Here is a 26,048-nt window from a genome sequence, read left to right on the forward strand (position 1 = left end):
TCACTCAGCTGCACTCACTCCTGGGGTTGCACCATGGACATGTGAAGCAGCACTTGGAATCATGAGTGGCATTTGGGTTCTGCCTCAGAGAGATGTTAGAAGCAGTGTCATCTGCAAGCACTTTAATTTGCTTATGAACAGGAGATAGGGTGGGAATGGGGGTGCCACTCCTGGCAAGAATAGCCAGAGCAAAAAATACTGAAAAGCCAGATGAGAAACAGCATATGGAAGGGAAATAGGTCTGCTTGAATCTTTAAGAAGGCAGATATGTGCTGTTTCAAGGGTAGTGAAGCTCTTCAAGGCCACAGGCTTGTCATCACCTTGGGTCTATCACTCTGCCCAGGTCTCATACCAGCTACTCGGACAGCAACCTGGTTCCGCCAAAGGAAATAGTGGCTAAGAATGAAAGAGGAATGGCACATCCAAGGAAAAGATACATGTGAGAAGAAAGATTTGGAGAAGGCCTTTCCTTTGAAAAAAACCTTGGAGTAAACCCCAAGAGGCCATCCAAAACATCATCCCTAAAACACAAAAAACTTGTGAGACACAGGAGCAAATGCCCTACTGAGAAAACTTATGACTAGTCTGTATTAATATCAATTAATCCCTGGAGACTTGCAAGGTGTCTGGAGCCCTATTAGAGGAGAGGGAGACTTTTGAATGAATTCCAGGATAATGAGATCCACTGAGAGTTGGGTGAGTGAAATGAAAAAGGATGCGGTAAACCAACGGTTATCAGCTCCGACAGAAATTATCTCTGCCCACCCTTGAGCATTCACAAATCATTTCAACACCATGCACACTCTATTCCCTGCTGCATTTTTTCTGGCCAGGTTTCATTTACTTCCAACCCTCCCAAGTCTGATGCAAGAGGGAGAGGAAGCTGTAATAGCTGTCATGTCTTCCCCATCCACTTCTAATGGTTAAGACATTAACCATGCATATTAATAAATGATAGACACTGGCCTAGGCTGAAGTGGGTGGGAGATGGTCCTAGACCTCTGCAGAGCAGATGGATTCGTCTCTCCTTGTCACTCCCAGCTATCAACAGCACTGGTAGGAGACATTTTATGTATGAACTTTCTGCTTTATGTATGAACTGTAAGATGCAATGAATCACAGGAACGAGTGTTTGCTTGTTAAACCATCCACTGCTAAGTGTGTGATTAGTTTTGCTATTATACAGTCTCCCACTTGGGTTGGCAGCGGATTACTCCTTGGAGCCAGTGTTTATCATCAGCACCCAACAAAGGGTCAGGGCTTAATCTTTTCTGCCTGGTTTGGCATTCACAGGGGAATTGTCCTCATGGCTTATCACCTGTGACACGACTCCTTGGAAAAGTCAATGGCAGCACTTGAACCTGGGGCTTTCCACATCAAACTAATCCCTTTTGACCTATGGGTGTAAGCCAGAGGAAGGACAGCGTCTTCAGGCTGGGGTGACTCTGAAGCCATGTGCTTTTTGCTGAAGCTGGAAAATAAAGCCCATAGTTGGGAAGGACTTTGGCCAGGATGTCCCTCCACAACAGGCTCCTCACCCATGCCAGGACATCCAGGCGCTGCGGAGGGCAATAATAAAAAGAAAAAGCCCTGGGGTTCAGACCCCTCCCAGGTTGCACTGAACATGGCTGTTTACACTGGCTCTTTCACAGGATTTCAGGATCTCAGTCCTGTGCTATATTTAGGCTGCAAAACTGCTGATATTTTTTTGGTCACTGGCCTTTGACACACAAGTGTATTTTCTGAGAGGAAAAATTTCAGCTCTTGACTAAGTGGTGGGAAAATACAACCCCCAGAAATGTTAAATTTTCTAAAACCGGAGCCAGGAGTTAGGAACTGACAAGGGGAGTTTACATTATAAATACAGTCTGTTGGCTGAGCCAAATGTTTAAGGCAGCCCCATGTCGGGGACGCTTTGTCTCGGCTAGCAGGACTCAGCTGGCTCCTGACACTTAAAACATCCTGATTATTTACATTTCAGCTTTTACCATAAGAGGAAGGAGAGCTGTTAAGAGCTGATTATCTTGGGATGAAGAGGAAAGAAGTTGAAATTGGGACACAGTCCATTACTGAGACATGTTGTCTGCAAAGCAACTGCTTGTGTTTAGAAAAAAAGAAGAAAAAAAGTCCCACTTCCAGATTCCTGGTCTGAGTGTGTTACAGGACTGGGATCCAAGGGGAAAAGATTTCTGTGAAAATGGCTTGAATGAAAGAATCCCTTTGTAGGAGGTTATGACTGATAAATCACAGGAATGCTTGTGATATGATATAATAGTGGCAATTAAGAGACATTTCAGATGATGAATGCCAAGAATATGTGATGCAGTGAACTTCCCAGAACCTCTCTTTTCTGAGATGAACACTGACTCTATTCTCACTTTAATTAGAAATTATCCAACCCCCTGTGCTGCTTATTCCCCTTCCTCCTTCACTAACTCCTCATCCCAGTGGCTGCTCCGATACACTTTGTCTGGCACAAACCATTCCTTATTTGCAGTCTGGTTTTGCAAAACCCCTGATTGATCACCTGAAGTCTTGCAAAGCCCAGCTCAGCTGCTAGCCCTGCTGATGCTCAAAGTTGTTGTCTCAGCTGTGGCTAAGCACATGAGGACTTGTACGACTCTAGGCTCCTCTGGATCTAAAGAATATTAAAAAAAACATTTAAAAAAAAAAAGAGGAACAAGCAGAGGTCAACTCAAGTACAGCAACTTGCAGTAACATAAGGATTCCCAGCCCTCAATCAGGTCTCTCTTCATCATGAGCTGCCTCTTTACTAGCACAGAAGTGGCTGTACGAATGTGTTAAGCCCCTGAACACAGAGGCTTTGAGATCAGGACTCACGGAAGTGGAGCAAGAAAGGTTTGCAGTGACTGTAAAACCCACATTCCTGCCCGCCTGGAGCTTTATGAGACCCCCTCGGGTCCCAGTGTTCAGCAGCTCCAGCGGCACAGTGACCAGTGAAGTTGATGAGTAATTGCACACAATGGGGCTTGCAAGTTATGCAATGCTGCAGACACGGGGTGACTCCTGCCAGGTGCTGGACAGATGCTAATCCCCCATTGGGGTGCCAGATGGAAGTTCATGGAGTGGAGGAATTTGACCTTGGATAACTTTTTGTAGTTGAGACTCAGTGCTGGCTGTCATGCAGAGCCCTTCTCCAGGAGTGGGGGATAAGACCGGCCTGAAACTATGCTTTGTCAGCTGTTTTGGAGTCTCAGTGGACTCACATGTTAAAAAAAACCCCACCTCCTGAACTGAAAGGAGAGGAAGGAAAACAGTCAGGGTTTCAAATCCCGTGACAATTTTCCTCCAGCTTGGGCTCATAAGTTTCCAATTTAGGAAAACAACAACCCTCCTCTGCTGTGAGCTCACACGAACACATGCCGTGTGTAAGGAGATTTAAATAAAGAGTGTTATAGGTGAATCAAAAGCGGTGGGCACTAGAACTGGCTCTTTATATTTAAACTTAAAAAGTAATTCATGCTCCAGTGTTGGCTGTAGCCACTTGTGGGTGTCAAATAAGCATGGGGTTAATATCCTCCTCAATCCAACCTGGGATGGATGGAGGGAAAGGAAAAACTCCCATGCCTAAGAGCAACTGTTTTTCTCTAAACAATTGGGTGCTGTGAGTTTGGTGCGAAGAGAGTTTCTGCAAGGGTTCAGATGATTCACGGCAGCATCTTGGATGCAGCTGAAAGCACAGTCAGGGCAGGATTGCACCAGTGGCACTTGTCAGCTCCACCTTAGCTCCAGGAGAACATCTGAAAGAAATGACACCCATTGCACAAAGCTTTTGGTGGAGCCTCAAAGGCGTGTTGCAAACAGTGAAGGAAAAAGGATTTTTCCCCATGATCATCTTCTTTTATGCAAGAGAAAAAACACATGGAAGCATGGCAGGACTGGACCTGTTCTGGGGCTACTCTGAGCCACATATTAAAGATGGATTTCTCTTTGAGGGAGAAGGGGTTGAATCAAACAAAAGTTCTTCTGGCAAAACTCCCTGCTGTTTCCAATTACTTTAGAGGATTGAAGTGTTCACAAATGTCTCTCTGGGGAAGCAAAGCCCTTTACCAAAAGCAGATTCCTGGGGGCCTGTCCCATTACAGAGCATGTTGTGTTAACTGCAACAGCTGAAGCTGGATGACTCGAGGTGCAGGGCTGCTGGGCACTGTCCTGCTGGTTGCCAGCCTTCCTGTGGGCTTCCAGAATCTTCCACTGAGGCCTTGGATGACATGTATTTAATCAGAACAGCATGACTGAGCTCTACCTCATAGGAGTGTGGGTGTTTAATACTTTGACATGTAGTTGGGTTTAGCGGTCTCAGCTCTTTCTGGTTTCAGCACAAAGGAGTAGACAATCCCCAAAGAGTGACTTGCACCAAGACACCTATCTTGGAAGGGTCCAGCATAGATGAACTGCCTGATTTTTGACAGCTAAAGCAACACAAAATGCATTTCATCAAGACACTGAGCATAAAACAGCCAAGCTTAGGAAAAAACAGTTCAGACCTGGCTTCTGCAAACCCAGGAGATCAAAAAGTATTTCCTTTGCCTTGCTGGAAGGCACATTTCTGCTGTAAGCAGGGTGAGCTGCTGAGGACTGTCTCCATTGAGACAGTTTATATTCCTGGGGAGAGCACACTTTTCATCCCTTGCCGACTAAAGCAAAGATGGGGCAGGAATGCTCTGTCACTGGTCATGGCTTCCAGGAGAGCTCTGCTTGAGACAGACTCAAATCTACTCTGGTTAGGAACAATTCAGCGTTGCTTGCGTTTGCTCCTTGGCTGGTGGCCTCTGTAAGCTGCACTGGCAGTCCTAACTCATTTAACACCATGAAAGACTTTGCTCACACACCTGGGGCAGCCACACTCCTTTCCCATGAGCAGACTAGCACTGGAGATTGAACGTTTCTCACAGGGAGGCAGGATGGAAAAATGCTCAGAGGAGCAAAGCAATGCCAAGTACAGGTCCGCTTTTAAGAGGCTTTTGTATGTCTTCAACAAAAAAAAGCTCAGTCATGAGATTTCACCACTTCTCCTACCATCCCTAAATGTTCATGTAAAGACAGATAGGAGGGTCAACATTGGTTTAAAGTCTTTCTAATTTTCTAACAGCACTGAACAAGCTACAGCCCATGGAAAACACAGCAGTGTTGTGTTTGCTAATAATTAGTGAGCACAAGCTCCAGCCTGGTGCAGCTCCATGTTAACTTGAACAGAAAGGCAGCACAGCAATCCCTGAGGTGATTTAATGGTTCAGGTTCAACTATTGCCCAGAACACCTCTGGAGCTTCTCCCTGCCCTTCAGGAAAGCCCTGTGCCTCTTGCCCTGAGCCACAGCTGCCTTGGGAGAAGAGAAGGAAGGAGAGATGAGACCCCACAAGCTGAGGGGAGTAGGTGTTTGTGACTGTTCAGGAGGCAAAAGGGTTATTGCCCCAAACTTCCCATGTGTGTAAGCCCTGTGTGCTCCTCTAGTGAGCCCCACCATGACATTTTACCTTGAATCCTTGGCCTTGGGCAAGACATCCCAAGTATCCCTCCAGCTTTACCTGAACCTGGCTGCTGCTGCCCTCTTGCCCAATGAAGCGTGGGATGAAGGCTAGCCCTGGGCAAGATAATTTGGCATATCCCAAAGATAAGGAATAAACAATAATGTCTAACTGATACTTTGAAGCATTAGCATTTTGACCTCCTCTCCACTGTCACCAAGGCTGTGAGGGGCTATGGTGGGGCTGGTGGCAGTGGCACGGGCCCTACCAGATTGTCCCAGCCCTTCCCAGCTCTACAAAGGCAGGGGAAGTCTGTATCAGATGCTGAGGGCAATTTTACAGTGTGCTATAAAAATACTTGGGCATGGGAACTTATTGAACGACCTCTTGTGCTTTCTCCATAGATGTCTTAAGTGGAAATGGCTTGAGGTTCCCCATAGGCTCTTTTTCCCCCTGTCTATTTGCATATGATTTCTGGCAGACATGAATTTTTAACATTTGATTTTCTCTCCCCTCCTTTCCCTGTCTAACCCTCTTCTGCCTGCAATGAAGATGGGGTGAGAAACTCTTCAAGCCAAAAGCTCCTGAGCTGCTTTTAGAAACATGTGAAGCTCATTAGCCCTTTCTGCAGCTCTAGGGGTTTTTGGGTGGAGGGTTATTTTTTCCTATTTTTTGTGTGACTTGTGTTAGTTGTGTGCTTTGGGATATTTTTTTTTTTGGGGGGGGGAGGGGAAGCCATTCAAGTCTCATAAATGCTTAAATATACAACAGTAAAGTTTGAGAAGTCTCCAGGGCAGCTCCAGAGACTTTGGACTAGCTCTGCAAAGAGTGCGGGGGAAAAAAAGTCATAGTTGGCTCCCCTCAAAACTGGGAATTTGTCAGGCTTCAAGCCTAATCAGGCTTTAGGGGGCCTGAAACCTCCTGAGCACCAGCTGTACTGAGGCATCACAATGTTCTGAGAACAGAGCAGCTACCAGGAAAGAGCCCTGCAAACACAACTCTACGGGTGGCACCAGCACCCACACCCACCACTGTCCTTAAGAGCAGAACATCAACAGCCCCACTGAAAAACCCTCTGCCCAACACCAGAAGACATCTGGGTTTGCTGTCTTTCAGAGAGTCAGAAACAGCTTCAGCTACAACTTGAGACCTGAATAAGGTCCCATTCTCTTTACTTTAGCTAACTAAAGTGGATTTTGTTGGCTCTTTTCTCCTGCCCACCCAACACTCCCACATGCCTAATTCCCCATTTCCTCAGCCTTCACCGTGCCAGAGCTGACTAGATTAATGGGAAATGTTAATATGTCAGGTCTGGAAGGAAAGCAAAGAGCTGGTTGTGTTTGAATTCCACATTAATCTACTTGGTGATGAAGCTATAAATCAAAACCTGGAAGTTTTACCAATCTGAAATGATGTGTTTAACATTTCAGCCCTTTCCTTCCTCCCTCTTGCCCGACATTGATTTGCACAGCCTTTTACAGCAGCAGGGCAGGATTGCAAAATGCTTCTTTTGCTTTTGAATCTTTAATTGCGCTTAAACATAATAAGATGTCTTCAAGGCAAGCAGGGTGAAGAATGATGCTGAAACAAGAACGGAATTCCCAAATTGCTCCTTTTTGAGGAGGAAGACCACATTCCTCATAGGGTACATGGGGTTGTGGGGATGCCTCAGAGCCCAACAGGAGGTGGAAACAGTCTGTCCCTCCACTGATGCACTGCCCAGCAGTGTGCCAGCGATCCACCAGGTGAATGGAGGAGAAGCCTCAAACCCCTTCAGCTCAACTCCCCAGTGCCCATGGCAGCTGAGGGAAAAACCATTAGCAGCCCCTGCCAGCAGTGGGCATCCTGTGGGAAACACACCTCAGATGTGCCCACCCAGTGCCTCTCCTCGGGGAAAGTAAAATTACAGGATCTGGAAAGCAGAATCACAGAATGGTGATTGGGTTGGAAGAGACCTTAAAGATCATCTCGTTACAACCTCCTGCCATGGTCAGGGACACCTTCCCCTAGACCAGGTTGCTCAAAGCCACTTCCAACCTGGCCTTGAACAATTCCAAGCATGGGGCATCCACAGCTTCTCTGGGCAACCTGTGCCAGTGTCTCACCACCCTCACAGGGAAGAATTAATTCCTCATATCCAAGAATTTCTTCCTAATAGCCAAAAGTAAACCTTTTACTAAAATACGGAACGATTCATGAATTTATGTGTCTGCCAGCACACCAAAAGCTCTTTCCTCTTCTTCATTTTAGTTAAACATCCAGCCCCTTGATGCTACAGCCTACCTCCTTCCTTAATCCCACTGCCTGTAACAGGACATGTGAGGAGCAATGAGGCACTGAAGACAATTCTGTGCTTGTGTCTATAGCCCAAAGTGAGTAATTTTATCGGTTTCTGCCTGAAGTAAAATTACTTAACTGTCTTTCTGAGTACTTGGTGGATAAGAAGCAGCATATAAAAAGTACACAGCACTGCTGCATTCAGTGTGTGAGGAATTAAATGTCTGGGATTGGTTATCCTTGAGAGATGGCTCTACATCCAGGGGTCTACCTCTGACTTGGTAGGAGCAGTTGGTGGGATTTTATAAACAGACAGACACGTAAACACATTTTTACTGAAGATGTAGGTCCTGGCCTGCCTAATGTTCTTTGACATTGCACAGGCACAGCCTGGAAACTAAAACATTTGTTGATGGATTTGGAGATTAAATAAATAGTGAATTATCTTCAGGATGTTAAAATGCAGAACTGACTGCCTATCCCATAATAGTAAACCAGCCCTCCCCCAGTACTTCTTGAAATGTGCGTATTTCTGCAAAAGCAGACACTGTGTTAGTTCACAGGGCCATTTGTTTAGTAGGTCAGAGCAGTCAGACATCTGGGCATTGGTAAAAATACATCCGACAGCTCGGTGGCATCTTGCACAACTGACTGTCTGAAAGCCTCGACTGGAAGTTTATTATTTGTTAATCTCCCTTTTCAAATGAATTCCAGTCATGCAGTCAGGAAACCACATGGTGGATCACAAAACACAATTAAAATATAAAAAGAATTCATTACAATTAAAATATAGCGACTGGTGAATATTAGCCCCACTGAAAACAGATCAAGGCAAGAGTTTTGTTCAGACTGGGAAGACAAATGTATCCCTGAGAATCAAAGCAGACTTTCTGGAGGATTTATTTGCCAGGAAAAGAAACACAGACTGAGACAGATGATGGTACCTTGCTGCAGGGTACCAAAAGCCTCTAGTTCTCAGATGGCCTGAGTACCAAAGCGTTGCTTACAGACAGTGAGAAATGGAGTCACTCAGCATCTCTGAGACAAACCCAGTCTGGAGACCAAGAATGAGGGAACAATTTTTTTTATTGTTTTAACCTATTTTATAACAACTACTGCTCAGAGTGCAGCCTGAGCAAGTCCAGACTTGCTGTGTCAGTTTGGATTTGAAGATTGAAATCTCAAGTGTTTCAGATCCCACTCTGACCACCACAGTCCAGAATTGCTATTCCATCTACCTCTGCTAATGCATTGCTGCTGACTTTCTGAGACCCAAGAAAGCAAAGTCTCCCTTGTCAGACATAAGGGGAATTACACGGATTATGTCGATGCCTGGAGCTTGTTTTCTTTTCAAGAACTCACTGCCTGTTGTATTGGCAGTAAATCTGGATTGTACCCTCTATACAGCATTAGCTTAGTCTTTACTTTATATATTTTGTAGATGGGATATTAAAAGGAATTTCAAAGTTTTGGAAGGTTGTATGGTGGAGATAACAGTTTAGGGCAAGGATACAAAAACATTCTCCAGATCAGGGATGCAGCTATGGCTTTGGTTGGTGGTACAAAGGACGAGCTGAGTCCTCCCCAGTGGAGTGTGCCCAGCACATGGGTCTTGCTCAGCCAGGAACCTGGCTGTGTGCTACACTGCTCTGCTACCCACAACTCGGTCACAGCAAATGGCCCCAGAAGCACAGATGCACTGAGATGTGATTAACTCAAAGATAAAAAGCACAAAGCATACTTCTCGGAGTATGAAAAAGTTTTGCCTTATTTTACAAAGTTAACTAATGGTCCTGCAGCTGATCTGCTTTGCTCTCAAGATGCAGTAGCAACAGGGATTAAGATTTAGTAGCAACAAAAACTAGCATGGTCAAGAGCTTATTTGCTCATCTAAGTAATAAGCAGTGGAAGAAGTTTCTGTCTCTGGAAAGTGATTAAACTGTCAGACTTTCTGTCCAAGTAATATCCTACTAAAATACCCTGCCAGCATTTAAATTGGAGGATGCTGGCTACTGGAGTAAATGCTTTTAGGATTAATATACATAAGTGTAGAGTTAGCCATCAGCTCATCCTGGCTGCTAATAACACTGCTGCTGCTGGATCTCTGCAGTGATGAGATCCCTTTCCCAACAAACCTTCACCCAGCAGCAGCTCTCGTGGTGCCTGACCCATTATTTCAGATCCTCTCCAAAGAACTGAAAGCTCATGGGCATTGACAAATAAAGAGACGTGGTTTTCCTGAGCTTTTGAGTGTGTTCACTGGCTGTCTGAGAAACAAAAAGCTGCACAAGTCTACCCTGACCCGTGAGTGTCAGGCTGCACTGAAGCTTGTTTGGGTGGGAAGGGAGGCACCTTTGCTGGTCCCATTTCATTGGTGACTCTACCAAAGGGGGATAACGTGCCAGGAACATGATATAATGCCATGAGGGATGGCTGAAAGCATGTGCATGTTGTAATGGAAAAAGTTCACTTGTGGATGTGCTCAGTGCTCACAAAAGAATAAATCTGTTAGAAGACCACCAGTCCTGGGATTTGTCACAGGCAGTAGCATCTCCTGGTGCACGGTGTGTAGGCTGGGATACATTATTAGCAATCAGAATCTGGACACATCTGGAAACTAACTCCTTAGTTTTCGAGGATGCTTTTACACAGGTGGGGTGTAAAAAGGGGTTAAGCACTGAGCCCTTTTGCTTCCCCCTCCCCTTTCTCAGGCCCAAGTGAGCTAATTGCCTTCAGGTTCAGGTTCTTCAAACAAGCTGCAGAGAGAGGATGGGGCAGCCCCACACCATAGGCAGCCTCTGCATCGGCTGACTTGTGAGTTCAAACCAATCAAGATCCCAGCACAGCCCAGGGAGGGCAGCTTGGTTCACTTTTAGCCGTCACAGTGGTACGTCTCATGGGGGTTTCAAACTCAAGCCCTGGGGCCACCAGGGCAGTCAGTGGTACAAGAGCCCTTCTGGGTATTGGGTTTGTGTTTCTGGCTGTCTTCTGGAAAAAGTACTTAAAATAAAAATGCTGCCCATGCCTGCTGAACTCCAAAGACCATAAAATCTATTCCTGAAGTCTGCTGAAACCAGAGCATGATTTGAAGCTGATTCAAAGTTTGCTGAAATTACTAAGAGCCTTGCCCTGGTCTCCCTCTAACCAACACACACAATTTCTTCAGACTTTTAATCTGCCTTCTTTTGTGTAACTTGGCTTCACACTTGGAGACTTCCAAAGCACAGGAAAAATGAAATACTGAGTCAGTGGGAGTAGCAGAAAATGCCTTTCCCAAATGCAAATACCAATCAGTCACTCCAGAGTCCGGCATTAAACAAATCTCTGGAGATGATGAATATTGTAACGGGATTGTTGCCACAGCAGAATAAATGCCTAGCCTTAGTTGTCTAAGGTTGATTAAAAAAGCAGACGAGCTGCATACTGGTTGGTTTACTGTGTCTTTGCAACCTGGACTCACCTATGGACTGGAATGAGTTGCTATTCAAAGTGACATTCAGTTCTAGTTCCTTCACTGTGATGTTCAGTTTATTTAACCCAGTTTGGTCAGTCTCAGAAACACACACAGTTTATTAGAGCTGTGTCATTAAACCTCAAGCTGCAAGCAATTACTGTAAGTCTACAGAGAAGCCAGTCAACCAAGCCCCAAAGCTCTCAATACCACATAAACCATACATCGAGTGAAACAAATGTTTTAGAAATCAAATGCCTGGGACTTTGCAAGATGAAGCAGTCAGAAGGCATTGCACAAGTCAAGTAGGGATAACTAGTGCTGCTGCAGTCTAAAAGCCCCTGCAAATGCCCATTTTCCACAGGTTAGGTGCCTGATTTTCCCCAGGGTAAGTTATAAATTATTTCTATACAGCTGCAGGGACAGTGTGAGGACACAGAGCAGCTAAGGTTGTACTTATGAGTATAAAGCTCAAGGAAAGAGAATATAGCAGACTGAACTTTAATTTATTTTCACTTATTCCCCTAGGCTCTGTGGAACGGAGAGTTTGGACCTGTGTTCCACCATGGGAGACCCCATCACGATCCTCCTAACCAAAATGTTTCTCACCCCCACACCTCCCCTGCCCAGGCTGTCTCCTGTCCCATCATCTATGTAGGACCCGAAGCGGTCTGTAGGAACAGGACAGGACCCTGCGAGACTCCCAGGGGTTCTCCCACCCTGCAGCACCGGAGTTTGAGGGTCTGGCCTGGTGTTTTGTAACCCTACCTGATAAACGTCTCTGGAAATGCACCATGGCTTCAGCATGAGCTGCAGGACCCTCAGGTTTCCAAAGCGGCAAGTCCTCAGAGCCCGGGACGTCAGGCTCCACACCAGGCTGTCCCAGCTGTAGAGCAGATCCTCAAAGCCAAAGAGCACAGCAGCCATGCCAGCTCCCTGTGTGAATCACCCTGGATTCCCTGCTTAGAGGCAACCAGCTAATTCCAAGTTGCCTTTTGAACTGCAAGGTTAAAAAGTCACCGCAATTTCCATCAAAGAAGGAGAAATAAAAGCAAGCAAAAAAAAAAAAAAAAATTTAAAAAAATCAACCACCAAACCACCAAACCAAAACGGACAACAAAAAAACCAGCAGCCAAAATAAACTGTTTGGGGATGTGTCTTTCTCCCTTCGCACACGCCCTTCAGGATGTGGTTTCTCCCTCTGTGTATCTTCTCAAAGTGAGTCCTGCTGCACCCAAAGATGAGCAAGGAAGAGGTAAAAATACCTCTCCTGACTTAGAAAGGCAATGGCACATCCCTCGCAAAGGGCTTCTTGGTAACACTGCATCACCTCCCAGCTCTCCGCTGCAGAACCAAGAGGCAAACTCGGATCCAAAGTCACCACTTTGCATTCTCGGTCCTGGGACTCCATCCAGAGGGAAGAAAAAAGCCGCTCACTCTCCGTCTGCCAACATTCCCAAGACATTCCAGTATTGGGCTTAACTCTTTCAAACACTCCCAAAGAACATCTGAGAAGGAAGCTTTGCCACATGCAACGTTTCATCCTTTCGTTTCGTGTGTCGACTCCCCATCGCAGTTACACTCCAGTCTTTTCCCCACTCAGCTGCCTGTTCTGGAGCCTTTTTATATTTTGAACCGAGAAGGGAACTTAATCTGTGCATGAGAATTACGCAACAGTTTGCAAAGCACCTTATTAACCCAAGGGGTGATATTTTGGAAAGTTGCATGGATTAAACAATGGCCTTTTAAAATCAGCCTGATTCAGCTGATGTGGACATATTTTTAACCCTTGATGAGCTCACATTTATAAGGTTGGGTCTCATCTGAACAAGCCCAGGAGAATGCAACACATTTATCTTCATCTGAGCTGGATGCAAAACGCCCTTTTTGGTCTACAGATAAAAAATGGCATCCCTTACTTACACTTCTTGCCATCCTTACAAACAGTTCTGACATCCCTTCCTAAAAAAAGTGTTGAGGAGAGATCAGTTCCCTGACTGTTTCCCCTCAGGAGCACATTGTCTGGGTGGAGACTTCAAGCTGTCAACATCTATGGTGAGTTGAGCTGAGGGAACTGGTCCAGTGAGGGTGAAAATACACTATCAACATGAGGATTTTGCAGTTCAGTTAAATCACCACAAAATCATGCAGTTATGTTGCAAGATGTTTTCCAGCTAAGTCCCATGAGTGCTTCTACATATTTAATCACCAGGTGAGGAAACTGAGGAGGAAGTATTTTTATCAAAGGCACAGTGCAAGTCAGTGCCCTTGGAGACAGCTGCCTGTCAGTGCTATTTTTCACTCATTTCACTCTCCCTTCAGAGGAATGTGCAAAAAAAGGCCACAGGACTTGGAGGGAGCTGACAGAAGTCAGCTGGAGAATGCCTACATGGAGTTGCTTCCAAGGAAGCACTTTTTAGAGGAGTAGGGAGGACAACAGCAGTTTGGGCTGAAATCATGAGGGACCTGAACTCCTAAAGCTGCTGGTTTAGCAGAACTGAGAAGACATAATTTCCCAAAAGTGTCTTCTCTGATTCAACTCCCTGGACAGGGAAGGAGCAGGAATATTAATATCTGCTTGATTTTCTGTAGGTCTGTCCCACCATGACCCCATCCATAATTTATTCTTTGAGGACTGGAGGACACAAAGCGAGCCGTGCGTCACGATAACGGCACAAGGATGCTCGTCAGCTCATTGACAGGGCAGGTGGAGGGCCAGGAAAATACAGCTGCAAAATTCATGTTCTCAGCCTAATTGCTTCTTCAGGACTTCATTTTTAGAGAGGATTCATAAAATATGGTAATAAAATCGTAATAATGTTTCCTTCAAACTTGTTAGAAGCTATTCATTCTGCAAAGTGCGGTTTTCCTTCCTCCTCTCCCTCTCCTTGCCTGTTTTCTTGGTGTCCAGCCTTTGCTGTAGTCTCCCTACGCTTATCATCTCTTGGTTGTTTGCCTGCCTGTAAACTCTGCTTCTGTTAGCAGTGATGTAGACAAGGGATCAGGAACATCTCCATTATAAAGCCTCATTTGAAAGAAAGGTACTTTTTTTTCTTATATATAAATTGACTAGACAATATTTGCTCCAGGCTACAGCCTGATATATAAGATCTCTGCCTGGGAACACAGGAGAGGAAAAGAAAGAAATGTGTTTGATAAAGGAAAACAGAGGGGGGAAAAGAAACCGTAGCAAGTGATTGCTCTGGGATGTGACATAACCCCTTTGGTATTCTGGAAGGGGGAGAGGAGGGGAAATGGAGGATATACCACAGTTTTAAAATTAGCTACCCCATATGTGCATCAAGTCTTTCTGTATGGTTGAAAGGAGACTTTCGGCCCCCATCCCAACTCGGTAATTACTCAACAGATGAGGGCAGCTCTGAAGGAGCCTTTTCACTTGGCTGATGACATAATCAGACTTTCTGAAAACACTTCTCCTACGTATTTATTTAACTGAGAGACTGGAGCAGTCCCTTTAGGAGTCACTTGAGTCTATAGAAAGCCCAGTGAACATTTCACTGGGTAGATTTACCTTCATGATTAGAGCAGATTGTTTGGTTTCCTGGGGAGGTTTTCCTGCTGATCAGACACATAATATTTTTTGAGAGGGTAAAAGCTGCCTGAGTACATATTACCCATCCCACCTTGCAGCTTCTGAGGGAATTGCAACCATGGAGGTTTCTCAGACAAAGATAGCCCATCCCCTCTAGAGTCAACTACCAAAAGAGCTCTTTTACAGGTAGACACCACAGAATGTGCTTTCTTATCCAAAAAAGTCAGAAGAGGTCATTGCTACTGGGAATGGCAGAAGAGAGGAGAAAAAATTATGAGAATCAGCAACTTGGCTCTTCTACTGGTGTACCCTTTAAGTAATTTCTGTAAAATCATCTTATAATTCAATAAAACGTGCTCAGCTTCACCTTCACTAAGGTCAATTAGGAAAAAAAAAGCCCTTTGCACTTGACATAGATCTATAGACATTTGCAGGTCTTTTCCTCTCTAATTATGCGCTGATTATTTCCCGCTGTTTCTGAGAAAATGTCAGCCAAAACATTTACTATGAAACCTCCCACGTTTTACTGACGGTCCAAAGGCTGTTTCTAGGGTATAAAAATAGCTCCTTACTTCCCATGAAAAAAAGGAAAAGAGACCAAACCCTTTGGGCTGCTGTGTTGTTTCATGGGACTGTCACTGAGGCTTGAAGGCTGGGGGTGGATTTCCCAACCCAAACCCAGCCAGCAGCTCCTCCTCAGCACAGACCCTGCAAATCCCTGCTGTGCACTGGTGTAGGTGGATGCTGCCTGCCTCATGAGCTTGAGAGACAGGTGCTTGTTTGCCTTTTTATATTCTGGCCTTGGAAAGAAGAGTTCAGCCTCTCTTTCCAGCATGGTCCACAGTAAATCTCTACCTACAGCTTCCCGATGGGTGTGGATGTATTTGGGGGTGTTGAAAGAAGGATGTGTCTGGTGGAAGGCAGTGTCCTTTGAGCTTGCTGTAGACATACCAGAAACATCCTCTTTCTGCTCCACATATGGCCCCAATGGTCCCTGCAGCTCCAGCCCAACATACTCTTTTAGGTTCTATTTCAAGTTCATGTCCCTTTTTGATCTTTATTTCTCTAAAATGTAAAGAGGGTTAATGTTGTTAGGATCTTTGTGCCCAAAGTTCCCTTTCATGTTGCAGCTTCGCGCTTTCTTATGTTGGAGATGTTTTTTTGAGATAAATATTTAAGTAGTTACATTTTTCTCCTTGTGCCCTGATGGCATGTAATTTTCGTGACCAATATGATGGGAATTGTTAGTGATGTCCCACGGCCAAGTGATCAAACACACTGAGAAGGAGCCATGCCCCTTCCTTCACATCTTCCCAGGCTGAGCCAGGGTGCTCAGTGGAGACTTACAGAAATTACTTCCCTCCCATAACTGAACTGAACCCAGACTCTCACAAGATTTCTTAATGGTCATTGTGCACCAAATCCACTACAGAACCTGAGCCTCTGAGTGCCCTATTTTCACTCAAACCAAGGTGCTGTCATCCCTCATACTGGGCTTCCTGGCCTTTCTCCTGACACCCAAGGAGGGTTCATAGAGATTCTCTGTATGTTCAGTGGGAGTTTCCCAGAATGCAAGGACTGGATACTATTGGCTTTATTTCTTGTACCTTTGCCAGGTTTTGCACTCTGTATAAGGAAACCTTTGAGGGAAGGGTCTTAAAAGCAGCTGGGAATTGCATTTGAGTTAAAGAAGCAAATCCTAAGACTTGAGGCTTATGTTATACAAGACAAGGAAACTTGACTGAATTTAAGAGGAGTGAAAATAAAGTATGGATGTCCATACTGGGTCTGCTGAGCACTTTGATCAGCTAAGGGTTGATCCTGTATTCATTTTGAATTGCTAAAAGATTGTGATTTCAGTCTGGCTAGGCCACAACACCTGGACAATGATCTTGCCTGAAACTTTACAGACGTGTAAAGGAGGCATCAACACCCCTAGCTCACCTCTCTGGAGCTGTAAGATAAGAAGCTGTACTTGGAAGCATCAGCCCAAAGATCTGCTGCCCCATGCAAATGTGATGCCCATGTCACACTGCTTCAGTTAACTCCTAGCTCTCACCTACCACATTCTTCCCAAACCACAGATAGAACAGCCTCCCCCTAACTCCCAGGTCTGCCACCACTGACAGCCCTAAAACTATCCTGCAGAGAAAATTCAAGAAACTGAGGATTTCCCTGCTGGTTGCATTTTAGGACGAACATCATGAGTCAGAAATCCTGGGCAATTTCTTCAAGATGTTCTCACGAGTCCATATGGCCTAAAATGTTCTGTAATGAAATGAACTGCTGTTTCACAGTAATAACCGAATGAAAATTTACTGTTCCAGTCATCCACCTTGATCATAACATTTCTAAAGCTCTTTGGAAATGTAAAGTGCTCTGGTAGTGCTGAGTATTATTGTTATGCGAACAGCAGCTCCCTCTGCATAAGGCTCTACGTGTCCTCACTTCAGAGAGATTTTTATTGACTGACACGGGAGAGTGTGTCATATCCTCAAATCATACACATTTCATTTCCTAAAGTGAGTTGTGTTAGTGATTTAACAAGGTTTAAAAGTAGGTGAATCCTATAAAGCTGGGCTTTTACTTGTCCCTAATATTCCACCGGCTAAAGTGATTTTCACTTCTACTATGCAGAAACGTGAAAGAGATTTTGTGGAGATTTGCTATTCAATCCTCTTTCTCCATGAACACTGTGGTGAATGAGTCTGCAGGAGGGGATGTAGGTCAGGACAATGTATTAAGGAAATAGTGCAGAACAGCCTCAGAAAGTGAATGGTGAGATCTTAAATACGATTATTCTCTTTGGAAACCCAAGCTTATGATTAACTCTGATCCTGCTGGCGACTGTAACGTCCTGTGACCGGGGTCTCCAATCAAAGCAGCACGTGCTTGCAGATGTCCATCACCACAAGGCTCATCATCACTCTGTTCTCTGTTATTATGTGCAGAAATGGTTGGGAGAATTATTTTTATCCAGAGGAAAATGGCAAAAAATCACAGCCAGCTTAGGAGGCAGGTATAAATAGGGAACAACCTAAAGCTCATCCAGCAGCTGAGCTGATTTCCTACCATGTTATTCACCCATGTCTAAAATAGCCTCTGACAAGGTTCAGGGGTGAAACAATGCAAACCTGTGTTTGTGCCCATCAGGAGGGCACTGAATCTCAGACTGTTCTCAGAAAAAGTCACGCACTAGTGCAGTTACAGTCTTCTGGTTTCAAGCTTTGGCTTATTCCTTTGGTGACTGGAGCAAGTGTTCCAACATTTGGAGGTTGGAACCAGATGATCATTAAGGTCCCTTCCAACCCAAACTATTCTATGATTCTTTATGAGAGGTTCCCATGCTACCCCTGTGTTCATATAATTTTGAATTATACATTTATCTGGTACTTCCCACCTCTTATCAGATGATGGTCAAGCTGTCCAAATGACCTTGGCTGTGGTTTTGGAGGACACATTGCTTCATGTTGCAGGTGTCCCTTAACTGATACTATTTGCCTGGGAGAGGGGACAAGTTTGTTGGTTCATAAAAAGCCAGTCTGCAGTTCTGCCCTATGGCAAGATGGATAATTTAATGAAGGGCAGCCTTGCTGTCCATGCAAAACAAGCCTACACATAGCACAAATGGCCCCTTGCAGCAGAACATTTTACTACAACTTATCCTGCAAACATATTTAAATATCTGTCTGATTCAGACCCAGTGGTAACACTTACTACATTCAGTGACTGATACAAAGTCCTTTCTGTTCACAGAGAAGAGTGAGCATTTCATTGAAAAGGAGAAGGGCAAAAGGAACATGTTTTAGAAAATCAGTGGTCCAGATTTCTCATATTTGATCTTGCTTATGGGTTGGAATGTCTGCTCCTGCCTAAGTTAAAGAATACATATTGAATTTATTCTGAAGCTCCTTATAAAAGATCGCTACAAAAAATAGTGGTATTGCTGGTTAGGATGTAATTGCCACTGGACAGAGAGGAAAGATAAGCAGGTCAAATATAACCTTCAGAGTGGAAATGGGGAGGGATCTGGTCCTATTCTAGAAAAGTCACTAGTTTCTTGAGCAACATTAGAAGAGTCATATAACTTTATGGGTCTCCATTTCCTCAGTAGATTAATTCACTGGAATTTATCAGATGACAAAATCTCAGGGGAACTATTTTACATTAAAAAGTAAATAAGTGTTCAGCCTGCTAGAAAGCCAAGTGGTCATGTTCCATGGGAGGCATACACAAAAAAGCAGAAGTACTTAAGATATCCTGGATCGATAATGTACCCTCTGTGTTGAAAGCTCCTACACTGATTATCAAAATGAGAATAACTATGGATAAATAAGTGTTCCCTGAGGTGAAGACTACTTATGTACATATATACTCCCTGTGGGAGGAGTGTTGTACATATCCAGGCAATGCTAAATGCATGTGGGGAGGCTGCTGTGGAGGAAGGGGATGGCTCTCTTGATTTTGGGGTAGAAATGTCCCACACTGAGCTGCTGACTCCACAGAGCACACGCTTGCACACTCATTCATGGCATCTGCTCTGGGGCTGGCTCATGTGGGGCGGTTTGCTTGTTCCTATTGCTGCAGAACAGTTAATCTGCAGATGGGAAACGCGGGAGTCACCAGAGGGGGATCACTGTACTGCAGCAGATCTTCACGCTGAGAACATCTCCCCAGCTGGGACCAGTTAGGCCTTCTCAGTAGAGCATAAGAGTTGACCTCTACCCAGTTTGCTCCCGAAACGCAGACCCCTGTGGCTCGTGCTAATGGAAAATCTCCATTTGCATCGTAGGACAGCCCTGGATCCATGCCATCCACAGTGATAATGCATGCACAGTTGACAGAAGTTGATAACTTGCACTTCTGTTGCTGGTTGGTTTAAAACCCTGAGCAAACATCAGCTTCTATTTCCTCTCGATGCACTGGGAGATTTGTATTATTGAGCTGCCACCAGAGCTGCAGATAAACAGGGACAAGAGGGCTGAAGTGCCCCTGTGGGACAGACAGTCACAGGGGCTGGCAGTCCTGGCTTTCCTTTTCTCTGGTTGCTTTCTGCAGCTACTATTACACCCACAGAACCTCCAGCATTTCCAGACGGGGTACTGAGTTTTAGGAGGTATAAATAGTAGCCCAGACTCCATCTGCAGGGGTGGAGAGGAGTTAATCAAACTCCCCCACGCTCTGTCTTCCAACCTGATGATTTGCCATGGGGGATCCCAACTCACTGACTGGCTTGTTTGCTCATACCTCCTGAAAAGAGGATAAAATAGATAGAAAGCTGCTGGATCGAAGCAGCAAGTCAGTCACTTGATTGTCTCTGTGGACAGAGCAGACTGAAGCCGTTCAGAAGTTAAAACAAAGAGGATTTACGCTCTTGATTTAGAAATGTATGACTCATTCCCATTTTGGCTGTTAGAAGCGGCTGTCATTTCCCCTGCCCCCAAAACATCCATGCCATAAAAAATAAAACCCATAAGCTCTTTGCTGTTCTTATCTTGATGCACAAAGAATTCAAATGTTCACTGTTGCTATCTGGAGCTTGACTTCCTGTTATTAAGAAGGACATCCTAGTATTTAAAAACATGAGATTTTTATTTTTTTCCCCTTCTTTAAGCCAGGCAGAAAGTCTAATGATTCTGGGGTTTGTTTCCTGCTTGTAATTAAGTAGGTCACAGCTGCAAAGCAAGAGAACAAGAAAATATTCAGATCACACAAAGCCAAGAGCTATTAAATCATTTGCAGCTGAAGGATATGGCAGATTTTTTTTTTTTTCTTTAAAAGAAGTCTCAAGTCTAAGGAAAACAAATATAGGAACTTTTAGGAGAACGATGAAGTTGGAAGTTCTGCCCAAGTGCCACAGTAGCTCAGAAAAAAAGGGAGTGATCAAAACCCAGCTAATGTTGTTCACAAGTTGAATAGCTGCATGTGGTTGAAATAAATTCACTTCTTCATTGCTTACAGCCATATATTCTATCCATTCAATCTGTTTCGAACCACATGCAAGATTGCCCTCATTTCTCCTGGGCAGTTCCCACCAGGCCCTCTGTGTCAGCCTGAAATGCCACACTGTGCCCTCTCCTGTAGGTCCCACACACCCTCCACAACTCCAGACACAGCTCAGACACAGCACGATCTCTACCCAGACAGATCTACCCAGAAGATCCCACAGGGCTGAAGGTCTTTTGTTCTGCACTCGTGGTTCATGTTGTTGTGTTGCCCTGGTTTGTCTCCATCTCCGTTCAGGACAGCAAGCTGCTCTTGGTCCCTGCACTGCTGCCTTCACCCCACAGTGAGTACCAGCAGTGCCTGGTCCATTGCCCTTGATAATCCATGCACATGTGAGCTGAAGAACAACCTCTGAAGGGCCCTGACAGCAGGGGTAAGAACTGGAGTTCAGTCTCATCACGGACAGGCATCAGCTGATGAAGCCATGTTACAACCTTGCAAAGTCAGGAAAAACTTCATAGAGCCGAGGTGTCTGTCTGTGAGAACCAGGTACTTTAAGACAAAGTTGGTTCTGATTCATCTCATTTGGTTTATTTCAGGATTCAGCAAGAGCAAGAATGACTGCACATTTCTGCCATTGTGCTTTTGCCTAGACTTCAGTATAAACACTCCTCTAAGCCATTGCTCAGCTAAAAAGAGGGGACAGAGAGCAACAAAGTCATCACCCTCATCTTCCTCAGCTACAATACCTGGAACCGCTCTGTTCCATAGTGAAAGGAGAAGAAAAAGGATACTAAAGCTACAAGAACACAGCCCCACTAAGTGGCTGCCTTGGTCTAAAGAGCAATGGAGATGTGTCCCAAATGCATCGTAGATGTAACAATAGGGCTTTTATTCTGTGTAGTGAGAGAAATGGTCTTTGGGAAGATTTGTGTCGGAAGCCCACCAAAATCAACACTGAACACGGCAGTGGTCCAGTCAGACAAGAATCTCTGCCTTGGCAAGAACACTCGCTTTGAAATCTGTTTGATTTCAAAACAGGGTGTTTGGTTTTGTCAGAGAGTGATTAAGATATGGGCAGAATAGCAAGAACGAGAGCTTATTGCTGCTTCTATAAAAATGTGATCAGGAGGGCCATAAATCTCCACAATTACAAATTGGTGATGAGCTCATGTTTATTCAAGCTCTGATTGGGAAATTTGTCATGGGAAAGCAAGGCCCACGTAGATGGTATTCTGGTCTCTGTCCCTGTATGACCAGACGCGGTCAGTTCATTCCAGGATAAGGGAACGTGGACCTTTTCACGTTGGCATTTCTTGGCTTTGCAAACTGGGAACTGGGAGGGGAGTTGGTCAGTGCCTCCCCAGCGGGCAGTCATTACGAAACAGAAACATAGGAAGGTTTCCCAGAGTCTGGTGCCCCGGGAATTTGAGGTCAGTCCTTCCAAAGCGCTGACCTTTGCAGGAGAGGGGCTGAGTGCAAGACTGGGGTGGTAGATATGCTGGGTTGCGCAAGATGCCTGATCCGTCTTCAAGTGACTCAGGATATCTGGAGTTGTGGGTTTCATCTGTGATTTCTCTAAAAGGCGATGGTTTCAGAAAGGTTTTGCTACCATCCCTCCAAAATGGGGTTCTTTCACTCTGAGCTCCTTAAATAGAGGGATCCTGGGGAAAAAGGTGCTGATTTCAGAGAAAACACTGATGCTGGGTGCTAAAAGGTTTGTTCAGAGACCCCACAGTATCTCTTGGCCTTTGCAGGAAAACACTCATGCTGCCTACACCCTTGTTCTGCATCTTGCATCAATTTCCCTTCCAGTCTAGGGTGGATAACAGCATCCATGGGTTAGTATGAAAAAAAGCTCAGGAATGAAAAGTTTTCAAAATGCTGCTGCAACCCATAGCCTGGCCAGCACCACACAGTCTGCTGTGACTGATTGTCAGGAAAATCCGCTAGATCATCCGCTGGCATCAGCCTGATTATCTTTCCCCTGACACTGTTCTCCAGAAGCTGGAGGTTGGCCCCAAGGCCACTTTAACCGCTCTCCTGTGACTGATTGGGTACATTGGAATGCACTAACATAATTGTGCTTTTAAAAAATCAACGTCCTCTGGTTTTATGACTCTTCTTGGCCAGGTTCCCATTTGCTGTAACTGAAGCAAACCCTTTTTCTTCTGCAGGAAACTGCCACTATTGGTGCATTTGAAAGTTTTCAGGAGGATACACAAGGGCTGCATTACAACAAAGTCTGGGATGGAAAAAGGAAGCTTTCCAACATTTCAGAGTGGAAATTATGAAAATTAGAAAGCCTCCTCCCAGTCTCTGGCATGGTTTGCAAACATGGGTTGGGTGGGGAGATGCTGGAGAGGGAGGAAGGGGATGTGGATGTGTGCTTCCAGCTGACAGGAGCCCTGAAGTTGGATTCTGCATCAAACACCTCCAGGTTTGCAGGGTGCTGGCAGTTAACCTCAGCTTTTACCCTGAAAGCATCTTGGCTGCCAAGTGGGAACAACGGTGCTGGCTGGGTCTTGCAGAGATCTGCAGAGGATCAAGTGTCTGGAGCTCTGTAATACGTAAAACCCAACGTATTATAAGGGATAATTTTAAGTTGTGACGTAGGATTGCCAAGCTTCCCTCTAGCAATAGCCCATCCATCATATTAGCCTTGACAGATTTTCTTGGATGGTATTTTCAAATATTGGGAACTTCAGGCTCTGCCCTCAGGCGACAGTAACAGCTTTGAACTCAGCTCTGAGGAAAGGAGAGTCTGTGAAACATTGGCAACTCACTTTTCTTAGTTTTCTGTGAAAATCTGGACCTTTAATGAGGATAAACTACCTCTAGGGTTTTAACCTTGATTGTCCTCCTCCTGCTGTCTGATGATGCATTAAAGGAAGACTGAAAGACAGAAAGTAACTTGTTGACATCCTCATTCAGCTTCCTAAGATGCTCCAAAGCATCATGAATGCAGGACAGGCCTTGTGGTTAGAGATGTCCCTTGGCTATGGAATCTATAGCAAAAGGATTAATAAAAGCAAGATGTTGGAGAGCTTTTTTTGGAGCACTGTGGAGAACGAATAGGATATTGGCATTCTCCTCTCTGAATAGTGGTAATTTCTTATGGATCACACTGATCAGGGGAACACACTGATCTGTGCTCATCCCCTGAGCATCCCACAGTGCTCTTACGCAGGCAGTTCTCAGCATCTCTTTCAGATGCAATGAATACAGGAACTGATACGAGATACACATTGCTTTGGATGCCAGATTAAGTCTTTCCTGTAATGAAAGAGAGGCATTTGGAGAGGGTGCAAGTACAGGATCCAGCCCCTCCCATATCTCCCCAGCTGCCCTGTACTCTGGTGAGGTATTTGGCATTTTATCAAGCCATTGGTGCATTTTCAATGATCTGCTCCTGGTGCCCTTACCCAGAGCCTTCAAGCACGTAAATGTGTGAGACTGTCCCAGAATGTGGCCATGGGGTTGTCCTTCAGAGCAGGTTGAGGCATTCCCTCAGGTTCCCTGAACATGTCTCCAAAAGAAACAGGGAGCACCAGGAGACCCCCAAACAGACTCAAACTCTCAGCAGTCTCCTAAGATTGAACAACTATTTCTGTAAACATGGTTTCAAGGACATGGAGAGGCAGCTGGAACCCAGGGCTCTGCTGCTTGGCACCTGCCCTGCATCCGGTGGAGTCATCCAAGTAGAATCACAGGATCACTAAGATTGGTAAATACCTCTAAGATCTTCAACTGTTAACCTAGAACTACCATGTTTGCGAGGAAACCATGTCCCCAAGTGCCACGTCCACATGTCTTTTGAACGCTTCCAGGGATTGTGATTACACCACTTCCCTGAGCAGCCTATTTCAATGCCTGACCAACCTTTCAGTGAAGAAATTTTTCCTAATATCCAATCTAAACCTCCCCTGGTGCAACTCAGTAGACAATATGGGGGATGAAATTAGAGCTTATTACCAGAAGACACATATTATTCTCTTTTCTTGGACTACTGAAGAGTCCTAAAAGGGTAGTAAAAATTTTTGTGGTTGCATGATGAACTTATAAATGTAGGCTGGCTGAAGGTACAAGTGGGAGGAAGATGACATGGGAGACACACACTAGTAAGAATACCAACCTCTACCTTTAATCTCTCTTAGATGATTTTCTCCAAAACACATCTCATCCCATCATTCATGTGTTGGGAGCTGGCAGGGTGGAAACTCCCTGTGGCAGGAACTTTTGAGTTGAGGCTGATTTGATTCAGTCTTGCAGGGATTTCTATTCTGAACTAGAATGGTAAAACAGTAAAATGGTACTTGTTCTGCACATAGATACCCAAAGGGCAGATGCTTAGTGCATCAGCATTAATTGCAGGTTATTGGTCCTTAGCTATTGTTTCACACAGAGTTTACCTTATCTGTGATGATGCAAAACCTGGAGAGAAAATAGATATCCATGATCACACCCCATCAAGACTGGGTGGCTTTTATAGATGGAGTACTGGAAACTAAAATTAATTTCAACCTCAGTTAAGAATTTTGCTCAGTATTTCAAAGCATGCACAGCCCTAATTGCACCTTCTAAATATATTCCAGAAATACAGCTGGATTGTGGAGTGTGTGCGGGTGACTAAATGGTGTCATTTTCAGCCCATTATCTGTTCAAAAGCTTTTCATGTGGTATCTTTGGGAAGTGGAGACTAATTGCGCTCCTTGCCTGTGCAATTTGGAGAGTGTGATACTTTGGTCCCACCAAAAAAAAAAAATCAAAGCGTAAGAATCACTCATACCCATTTGCTGGTGGAATGAAAAATCACCATTTCTTTGAAGCCATTAGACATGATTGAGACAAAGAGGATAATATGTACTTCACTGGAAAATAAACTAAGCTCAGGCAGAAAGTTTGACCACAAGTTTGGAAATGTGTTCAAAATTTAAATCCAACTTTCTGAACTTGAATCAGCAAAATAGGAACTCTGTGACTACCTAAACAACAGATCTCCTTTCGATCAGAACAGCCTCTTTCATGATTTCTTTTAGCCTGACTAGGAGGGCCCTGGTGCTTGTGAGCCTCACTGAAGTCTCTGCTGGTATTTAACAGGCTTCTTTGGTGTCTGGTCTGAACCAAAGAAGTTTCTAGAGTGGAAATGGAAAAGTTTGATGAAGTCTAAGTTTGCTGCTCATCCACTGTTTTATTTTGATTTTTTTTTTCATACTCTGACATTATCTTGACTTAAATAGACGAAAAGATTGATCAAGAAGTTAAGAACTGGAAAAAGGCATGTGTCGTCCTTTGCACTTGATTTCTGAAGATCCTGTTAGTTCAGGACACTGA

At 44.7% G+C, this 26,048-nt stretch overlaps 1 protein-coding gene across 9 annotated transcripts in view; it reads right to left on the reverse strand.

Moving 5' to 3' along the window:
- The window catches only part of FRMD4A (FERM domain containing 4A), a 365,195-nt gene that overhangs the window by 167,910 nt on the left and 171,237 nt on the right, over nucleotides 1-26,048 (reverse strand). For 2 of the 9 annotated variants that reach the window (XM_050324255.1, XM_050324256.1), the window contains exon 1: nucleotides 11,984-12,157. The exons of the other annotated variants lie outside the window; for them this stretch is intronic. In XM_050324255.1, coding sequence (XP_050180212.1) covers nucleotides 11,984-12,142 — 159 coding nt within the window. In that variant the 5' untranslated portion in view covers nucleotides 12,143-12,157. Of the gene's footprint in view, nucleotides 1-11,983; nucleotides 12,158-26,048 lie in introns of those variants that run through there. 9 annotated transcript variants of the gene reach the window in all.

This window comes from Myiozetetes cayanensis, unplaced genomic scaffold (genome assembly GCF_022539395.1).
Source record: "Myiozetetes cayanensis isolate MyiCay16 unplaced genomic scaffold, myiCay2020 scf3, whole genome shotgun sequence".
NCBI classification, from domain to species: domain Eukaryota; kingdom Metazoa; phylum Chordata; class Aves; order Passeriformes; family Tyrannidae; genus Myiozetetes; species Myiozetetes cayanensis.